At 29.0% G+C, this 10481-nt stretch overlaps 1 protein-coding gene across 1 annotated transcript in view; it reads right to left on the bottom strand.

The window, feature by feature from the left end:
• Positions 1-9426: 9426 nt before the first annotated feature.
• Positions 9427-10481, bottom strand: part of LOC129608410 (uncharacterized) — a 33557-nt gene continuing 32502 nt past the window's right edge. The window contains exons 2-4 of the mRNA XM_055519898.1: positions 9990-10060; positions 9701-9864; positions 9427-9596 (exon numbers count right to left, since the gene is read on the bottom strand). Of these exons, the coding sequence (XP_055375873.1) occupies positions 9427-9596; positions 9701-9864; positions 9990-10060 (405 nt within the window). The remainder of the gene's footprint in view (positions 9597-9700; positions 9865-9989; positions 10061-10481) is intronic.

The raw sequence follows: 10481 nt of genomic DNA, 5'->3' as shown, positions 1-10481 counted from the left end.
TGTCTGCCCATAATGTACCTTGCTGCAGTTTTATTTGTATTACATATAAGGTTATTTCTCTCACATATTTGCGAGATTCTGAGTAACTGAAAGTTTACAATGTCGGAAAATCCCATAATTTCATTTATAGTTATTCTTTTATTAATGTCTATACAAGGTCTACATATAATATTTTTTTTTTATTTTGTTTGATTCCTGGTATATTGTACCTTTTCAGATTCCAGACGGTTTTCTTGTTAACAATTTTTGGAATTTAGCCAATTATATTTTTTCTGTTTTAAATTTTTTTTTTGTTGGTATCATATGCCCTATGATGCTCCGTCTAAATTACCTTTTCAAATAGTACAACAATTTTTCAATTTGTATCTTTATCTTTTTCACATCTTTATTTCATTTTTAAGTACAACCTTCTTACACCTATTTCTGTGTTACAATTATTTCAAGTTTCATATCATACTTTTAATGGCATTATACAATAAGAAATGAAACAAAAACTATTTGTATTACCTCAAAGCCAAAATAGAAGTATAATAATATTATAGCTACTATAGAGTGTTTATTAACTTTTCTAAAGAGAGAGACCAAAAAAAAACAAAACAGGTGAAACAAACAACTAGAAACTTTTACATATTCTTACCAATGACAATGTGAATGATGGTTATATCGAAATCTAGTTATTTAAGTGCAACAATTTACCGTGTCTCGTATCAAAGTGCACCAATGTATAGGTCCTCGTGGCTGGACAAAAGTATGGAGACTTACAGAACTTACATATTCTCCGGACCACAAATTTTTGAAAACGGGAAACTTAATTTTTAAGTTTAACATTTACACAACAGAAGATTCTAAGTAAATGAAGAAAAAAATTTGGTATAAAATAACATTTTCAGCACTCAATTTTTCTCAATAACTCCTAAACCAAATCGGGTATCATGATGACTTATATATATATAAAACCAAAGCTGAGTTGACAAGGTTTCCAGCTTTCCTAAAATTGGATAAAACTCCAATGTTACGTACGCCATCTACAAAATTAAAGTTTTTTAAAAATGTGAAACAAAAATTTCATATTTTTCGAATTTTAAATTCATGTCATTTCGAAATCTGAATAGATTGTAAATATTGCCATAGATATTCATGAGAAAGCCCTTACTCAGAGGTTTTTAAATCATATTTAAAAATTATCCGGCCTTGTACAGGGAAGGGGTTATGCTTAAAATTTCAAAAAGTAAAAAAAACGAGAAAAAAAATAGAGTTGACCTTGTCAACTCTGTGATACCCGTACGAATTTGTTATCCTATGTGCGAATAACTAATGTGCCATAACTAACTATGGGGCAGACTATGAAGTTGCCGTATTACCATATTAATTTATGCAAAATTTCAGTACTATGTGTTATTCAAAATACTGGTTGTGCCAAACTACTATTGATGTTGTATGGCAGCTACCAGAAAGAGCCAAGAAATTTTAGCGAATCAAGCACATCGGCCCTGCTAATATACTCACTTGTGTGAAATCTCAATATCACAGCTTTTATAGTTTCTGAGATATAGTCAAATAACTTTTGAAGTTGTATGGCAGGTACCAGAAGGAGCCAAGTAATTTCAACGACTTTTATGAGACACATTGGCCCTAATAATATATTCGTTTGTGTGAAATTTCAATACCATAGCTTTAATAATTTCTGAAATATAGTCAAATAACTTTTGAAGTTGTATGGCAGGTAACAGAAGGAGCCAAGTAATTTCAACAACTTTTACCAGACACATCGGCCCTACTAATATATTCACTTGTGTGAAATCTCAATATCACAGCTTTTATAGTTTCTGAGATATAGCCAAGTAACTTTTGAAGTTGTATGGCAGGTACCAGAAGGAGCCAAGTAATTTCAACAACTTTTATGAGGCATATTGGCCCTACTAATATATTCGTTTGTGTGAAATTTCAATAGCATAACTTTTATAGTTTCTGAGATATAGCCAAATAAATTTTGAAGTTGTATGGCAGCTACCCGAACCGGTACCCCGGTCATGTCCAATTTAAATAGGGTTCTGGCACTTACTACAATAAATCATTTGTGAAAATTTGGTGAACTTAGCTCAATTAGTTTTTGAGTTATCGTTCGGACGGACGGACGGACGGACGGACGGACAGACAAAGCTAAATCAACTCAGAATGTGACGCTGATCAAAAACATACACTTGAGTCTATATCTAACACCGTTATTTCTTAGCGTTACAAACGGTAAGGCAAATTTAGTATACCCTTCGAACATACGTTCGTACGGGTATAATCAGTCGAGGTAGTTTTCATATAAAGTCTAGATCATGAGACCCTATATAATGGTGCACTTTAATATGAGCCACTCTGTATGTAGATATAAGTACATACGACTCGGAAATTGAAAGTTTTCCTATGACAGTATCCACAGAACTTATCTTCCAACATACTAGATATATAAATATTTTGGTATAATCTGTGGAGGACTTACAATTATTTCCATTAAAAAGTCAAATTATAGAAAAGTTTCTCAATATTGTAATTTAATGATATAAAAGTTTGTATATGTTTTTTCTTTTATGATTATTTTGTAATGGCACAAACAATGATTGAAATGTTAAGGTTCAAAAAGGAAGAGTCCAAATTGTACCTTGTATCAAAATTAAAATTTAAAATAGACAAAATAGACAATTAATTTCTAATTCAAGATAATTTCATTCACAAATTCTATTTTTAGAAAATTTAAAATGAAACAAGGCAAATTTTATGCTCAAATCTATCAATTGTACATGTATATGTATCAAATTTTGTGTTACAATGCTATGACTTAGACAATTAAATTTTGCTAGGTTTTATCGAGTAATTGTATCCATAATTTGTATTGTACACTATAACTAAAAATGATATTCGCAAAATAGAGGAAATATTCAAGGATTCCGAATTATTTATTGTGTTTGGCGTGTCTTGCTCTATAATTCTATAATGATCCCTCTTTGCCATTTATCAAGCTCCGAAATTCACTCAGAAATAGTATCGAGATCTTTTCCGATTGTGAACAACGCTTTTAAATTTAGCTATTGTTCTTCAACCTCAATTTTTTGGATACCCCGAAAACTAATCAAGCGACCCGTGAATGGTTCTTTTCACTATATGATTGTAATCACCTAGTTCGATATCGGCTTGTAGCAATTTCTGTAATTTCAGAATCTCTCTTTCCAATATTTTGTCTCCATTTTCTTCTGCTTTTTCCTTACTTTCGAGAGTGTGATTCCACAAAATAACTTCGATTCCTGAAGTAGTTCATTACCTTCTATTTTATCGTGCGCCGGTGTCAATATAATGCTATACGGTTGTGCCTTTTTATCTTGTTGATAAAAACACGGTGTTTCAATAGCAGCCCGATTGCCGTGCATTCTTTCAAGCCCGATTATTCCATATTATTTCAAGTACCTATTTCGAAAAACATTTTATTTAATGTATTACCTGTGCCTTTATATTTTATGATAGTATTATCGGCCAGACTGCAGCTATAGTTATAATATATTATAAAAATGATAATGTAAAATTAATGAAATTAGAAAATTTTCTCTAAGAAAAACAAAGATCATTGACCGATTTAATTTGATTTCAATGGTGGTAATTTAATGTCAATGAGAAAAAATTGCAAGTGAAAAGAAGAGCAAGGATAAGACAAAAGAAAAACTTTACAATAATATTATTCAAAAGTTTGGAAGATAAATATTTTGCCCAGAATGGAACAGATCACTTACTTCAAGTTGTATTGCATATGGATTGAATAACAAGATTTCGATTCAATTATCTGGTCATATTTGTCTTAAATTCGAATAGCATTCGAGTCAACTTAATTAGGTAGCTTTAGAATAAATAATTACAGAGGCCTTAATTATTGTATTATTATCTTGATTTTGTTCTAATTTTCACTCAAAAAATTACGTCCTGAAGTCAAACTTTTCTCCTAAATAAATTTGGTGTTTCTCTTTCCAACCTTACCTTTTCTCACACCAACTCGTCCGGGAGGTTAATCTTAAAAACAACACAGTTAAACGAATTTAATACTTTCTGTTACTCAAATCAATCCTTTCAATAGCGGCACATAAAACAGAATTTAATAAACATGCACTTTATTGCTTTTATATTTACATTACAATTTAAACAAAATTTCAAGAGCAGATGAAATCGTTACAATATTATATTAAAAGATGTGAATGCTTCCATTTTGAATTCATATAAGAGTCTACTTTCGTATTTCAACTACGAAAGTTTTAAAAAACCAATTATAAAAATTACCTATGAAAGGAATATTTCAGAATTACCAAATAATAAAGTAAATTTCACTAGACTTGAAAGCAATGAATGAAAAAGGAATTTGAAAATCTGAGCAAATAATAGTTTTTACTATATATAAAAATATGGCAGAGCATAGCTGAACACGTATACATGAAAGAAATGACGGCATTGATAATGGAAATGGTATATTTTTCTGATGTTGAAAAATGACTCACAAATGATGATGAAGAAATAAAAAGATTGAAAATGTAGCAGACATTCATATCAAATATAGATACGAGTATTCATCATTAATGAACATTAATTTAAGAGAAATGAATTTACAATATTTATTATTTTTTTTTTAAAATAATGTACGATTTTAAATGTACTCCTTTGATCAGAAGTATCGTCATGCATCAATATTATTCTTTCATCAATAAAGTGATACGAAATCGGAAAAGAACCGCCAATAATAAAGAAAATGAAATATTTTATCCTTTATTTCTCATTCATCAATTGAAATCATGAACTTTTCTCTACTCTTCTTATAGAAATTTCTCTATTTTCATTGAGAATTTTGTGAATAGCAGCATATTTTAAATAAAATGAAATATGGTTTCTTAATGCTGGAATGAATTTTACCATAATTTTAAAATATTTTATATTTATTCCTTTTACTTTAATGAAATTTGCAATTATTTTGTATTGCAAGGTTTTGTAGGGAAGGTACAAATACTTAATAAAATTTAATTTAAAGAGAAGCTGATAGGAATTGGTCACAGGGGTCTAGCAGGAATGACGTGATATAGAATAAGGAATATCTTGTATTCATTTTTCGATAATGCTACTCTGTATTTGTTACAGCTGAAAACAAATATAAGCAGCGATATTAAACGATATTATTGAAAAATGAGACAAAGATAAAAATCGGTAAATAAATTTATTCAGGGGAGAGATGAAATTCATTTAAAAATTCACTCGAAAAATTCATTACCAAATACCTGCTAAAAATAACCAAAAATGGGCAACTACGATATAATAGAAAAAGTTTTCGAAAGTCTGACATCATTCCATTCGAGTATTTCTTATACAAAGCTACATAACCTACATGGTGAGCGATTTGTGCGCATTTTAAAAGGTTTAACTAAGATTTAATCGACAACATTGTCGTGAAGAATATGTCAGCAGATGTTTTCGATGTGAAATAATATCGAAAGCGCTTTGGCGTTGATGTTATGCAGCGACATTTTAAGGGTCGGCCACTCTTATTATCGGGACTTGGGAGACATTTCGTAATGGATATTTTCTTGTATATCTGAACAGGACAAAAAAAAAAACGGAAAAAGGAGGATTTTTCTATTACATACATTCTCTTGTAAAACAAAGGAGTGGCAGAAAAGAAAGCGGCAGAGACAACAATATCATAGAATGAGTTTTCTTGGAAATATTGAAATTTGGCATCAAAAACCTAATAGACGGTAATTAATTATATACAAATTGTATGAAAACTTCCACCATCAATTAAAATTTTACTTTTCTTGCCAATTCAAGAATTTTTTAAAACTTCCAGTACACATGAAATCTAACAAATTAACACTACTATTACAATAATATTTTATATACTTACATACATTATGCAAATCAATGCAAATAATGGTAATATTACGGCAAAACTTCTATCAAAAAAAAAAAAAAACTTAACTATAGTTTTCCATTTCAAATTCAATTATTCTAGTCCATTTAATTTTGTATAATATTCTTAATAAGTACAGAGAGTAGTAATAATAATCTAAGTTTATATTCCTAATTGTATATTTTTCAAATTATTTTGTCTTGTTTATAATTTTGCCCAGATTTGGTACGATTATTTTAACCTAAATGTGACATTTTACTCTAATATCCTTTTAAAAATATTTTTGTACTATTTAAATCCTTAGTGGAATGTTTAAGTTTATTTTCTCTGTTTACAAATCCTTTATAATTAGATAAATTTTTTGTTTTTTTAATTTGTAAAGTTCTTGCCATTACGATGACTACTTCTGTATACATTGTATGAGGTATTATTAGAATTACAACAATATGTGTAAGAATATTAACAGGGTTGATGCTTCTACAAGCTTCATAAGAAAATTAAAATGCATGGATAAGCAAAATGTTGTTTTGAGATAATATTGAGTGAGCTTGTTAACTAAATTTTGACTATTATAATCGATTAATACATATTAATTCCATATGACAGTGGCAAAAATGTACTTATAAAATTTGTAAAATGAAGTTGGCCGAATATGAGTTATATTTAAACCGCATAAACATTAAAGTCGATCGTATATTACAACAGTAACAGAACACCATTTAGAACAGAGAATGTCTTCTCTTTAAATATCATTAAACTGGACAAAATTTTAAACTAAAAAATTTTTAATGGGAGTTCCGAAGAAAAACCGATTATCAACAGAACTTTTGTAAACGGGAAGGCAGAATGCAAATGCTTTGCAATTTTTGATACTTCTGAGAATTTAAAAGGCTCTCAACACAAAGTGATAACCATTAAGAGGAACTTATCAACGAAATTTGGGATTTTCTATAAATTAAGCTTAAGATGTTCTTTACAACAGGAGAACTGGAAACGTACTTTTGAAAAAAAAATCAGTTTTAACTTCTTTTATAAATTGCAATTTTAATTGTGCAAAACTATGTAAACTATATATTTATCCTAATTTTTTCCAGTCCTTTATTTTAGAAATCCTATAAGAGTTGTGTTGTTGAAACTATTTAAAAATTCTAATTTATATATTTTTTTTTATACCAAACAATGATAATAAGGAAGAATAAAATTTCTCCTGTATAAAACAACTTAATGATGAATAATGAAACAATGACAAAAAAGAAACGTGCTGCATTATAAACTTCATTTGCAGAAGGCAAAAAACATGCAAGGAAAATAACGAGCCATGCAACTATAGGTTTATCAAAATTGAATTGTATAAGATTTCATCAAAGATCAGATAATGTAGAAAAGTGGTTTATTGGAAATAATTTTTAATAGCTATAAAACAATGACTTTTGGCGCTAGTAACTGTTAATCTAAAATGTCAAAAGCAAATTTATATTCAACTAACTGCCGGTAAATTATTTCCAATTGTTAGTAAATTAAATTATGCTTAGTAGAAGCAAACATTATGCATGGGACATTATTCCGTATAGAGTAGAAAGTTTGATAGAGTCAAATTGATGTTAGGTAACAAAAATTTTAGACAGTTATCTATGCAAGGCGCCCGAACAGGGCCTGTTCAGCTTTTTTAATGTATTATATGAGTTAAGTACTTATTTTCTAAGAAATTGTTTAAGATTCCAAGATTCTCATTAGAAATTTTCTAAGTTTTATTATATAAGTGAATGAAATGTTATATCGATTAACAATCACACATTATAAATGAGTTTAGCATTTCATGCTCCTCAATTTTATATAAATTCAATGAAATAATTAAAAAGTTTAAAAAAAACTTGCATAAGAACACATACATACATTCTCACATTTTGTCTGAAAAACTTTTTCTTTTTTTTGCGGGAAAAAATATGCAAATTTAATTTAGTAAAACATAAAAAATAAAATTCCGGAAAAAAATAAAATAGAACGTAATGTCATTATTCATGTGAATTTGTCTGGTTCCAGATTCATTAGTGATTTCTTCATTTTCATTTCTGGTATCCTTTTGGTAAGTTTTCTCTATATAATTTTCTTTTTTTTTTTTTTGTAAATTAATTTTTATTTTGCTTGATAATCGTATAAAATTATTCTGATTTAATGTGGTCAATTTTCATGATGAAACATAATATCTTTGTTTCTAAAAAAAAATAAATTTTTCAATTTCCGGTTTTTGGTTTAAAATGAATAAGAATTTATTAATTATAAATATTATGTTAGAACGGGGGGGGGGGGGGGGGGGAATGGGTAATTATAGTTGTTATTAATATTTTTTATAGGAAACTCATACAATGTACTTTTGTTTAGTAAAATATCTAGGTCGAAACTTGAACTAATTTTCGGTTTTCATTAAATGTGTAATGAGTTGTATGTGGATATAGATGTAAGGAATATAAAAACAATTCGGAGAAAGTTATCTGTGCACAATGCTTAAGTTTTACAAAATACCTGAACGAAAAGCAAAAGCTAATGGAATAAACCCATACTAGTGAAGTTTTCAAAACATTTTTTTTTAATATCTTTATAAATTACTTTGATACAGCTTATCCATATATTCGGCAAACTATTAGTAATTAAGGATCGCTATATCTCTTCAAGTTTAGACAGAAAATGCGTTTAAAGTATTTGAAAAAATTTTTTTTGAAAAATCTCTCAAAATATTTTTTGCCATAGATTTTAATCATTGTTATGGCAAAATTAAAATTTAATAGAAAACCCGAATTTTTCCTTAAAAAATTGAACTTGTTTCCTTAACCCATTCAGTTTATCTTTATTTTAAAAGTGCTTTAATTAAATGAGAAATTTTTTATATAGTGATTTTTGAAAAGTTTTTCTTTCTGTGTACATTAAAATATTAAGTGAATTCCAATTATAAAATTAAAAGGAAAAGTTAATTTGTAATTAAAGTTTTATGACGGTTCTTAGTAAATGCCAACATGACGCCAAAATATTCCACCAGAAGGAAAATCTTAAAATTTTTGTGTTTTATACTTTTAAAATCAAATATTATCTACGTAAAGGTAAAATATTTTGATTGTATACTTGATAGGAAACTTTTGATATAGAAAGAAAACCCTTTTCCTAACGACATTAATTTAAAAACTTTTTATCGCTCATCTATAATGTGTTATATTTAAAGTTTCCGCATAAAAAATATTTGGTTAAGCACAAATTGTTTTTGATAGAAACAAATCCCGAAAGTTTTTGTAAACTATTAATTTTCAATTTGAGTGGTTTAAATATTCTCATTATAAAATTTTATTGAAATACAGCAAAATTGTAGCAAAAAAAATTGTTTAAATTTCGTGTTTGACATCAAGAAACTCATGAAAATACTTAATTAATAAAACTTGAAAGGCTTCTGAATTGTCTTGTCCTCCTTGATCTGAGCCGCCAAAAAGACCTGCATTGGGTTGTGGTTGCGTTCACTCCTACTTTTTCATATTTCTATTGACTGTTCCTAGCCATATTGCTGATGGTCTTCCTGGCCTTCTATTAGGTATTGGAAAGTCAAGGGTCTTTCGAACAACGTACACCTCGTCTTGACGCATGGCATAACCGTACCATCTCAGTTGCTTTTCTAATAGTTTTTCTTCAATGTCTGAAACCTTGAAGGTACATCTGTTTGTTCATGTGTTTTATTTGCCACCCAGCACTCCGTCCCATATATAAGAGCTGGTCTGGTCGCTCTTTTGTAGATTTTACCTTTTAATTTAATCGGGAATTTCTTATTACACAAGATACGTGTAACCGATCTCCACTTCATCCAGCCAGCATTAACACAACCAGTAATGACCCCATCGATTTTCCCGTTTGGCGATATGGTTGAATCAAGATATTTGAGAGCATTCGTTATCGGTATTGGTTCGCTTTTTATTTTAATTGTATTTATAGAACCTATGCACATTTTATTTTTAGAAGGTACGTACTTGGAAGGTTTTCAGTTTTCGTACGACTTATTTTTAAACCATTACCTTCAAGAGCGTTGGCCCACTAATCTATTTTAGTTTGCAACTCCTCTATAGATTTGGCGAGAATTACAATATCATCGGCGTATATCATTGTCTAAGATATAGAATTTTTGATATATCTGCTGTTATAATCCAAAGTAGTGATGACAAGAAGTGGATTTAAGGCTGATCTCTTGAGAACGCCAATATCAACTCTGATTTGTTTCGATAAACCCCTCCTGCTTTTTACTTGAGTTTTTGAGTTGTGTATATGTTGTTAATATATTTTTGTGTTTTAGAAGGAACACTAGTTTTGCACAGTGTTTTAGAAGGAACACTTGAACATACTTCTTTTGTAAAAATTTTGTAAGTTAGAATCGAAACTCGGGTTCTAATCTACATTTCCGTTAAAAAAGTTTAGTTCATTCGATGAGATATTCTTTAAGATCCATAGATTCGAGTTTCTAATTCCCTCCAGTCGGGTGAATGCCTTGTGCCTGATGGGTTTTAAAAATATTGAAAAAGTTTAGCAAAGA

Source organism: Condylostylus longicornis, unplaced genomic scaffold (assembly GCF_029603195.1).
Source record: "Condylostylus longicornis isolate FDR11 unplaced genomic scaffold, ASM2960319v2 ptg000031l, whole genome shotgun sequence".
Lineage (NCBI taxonomy): Eukaryota > Metazoa > Arthropoda > Insecta > Diptera > Dolichopodidae > Condylostylus > Condylostylus longicornis.
This window is presented reverse-complemented; position numbering and strand designations above follow the sequence as displayed.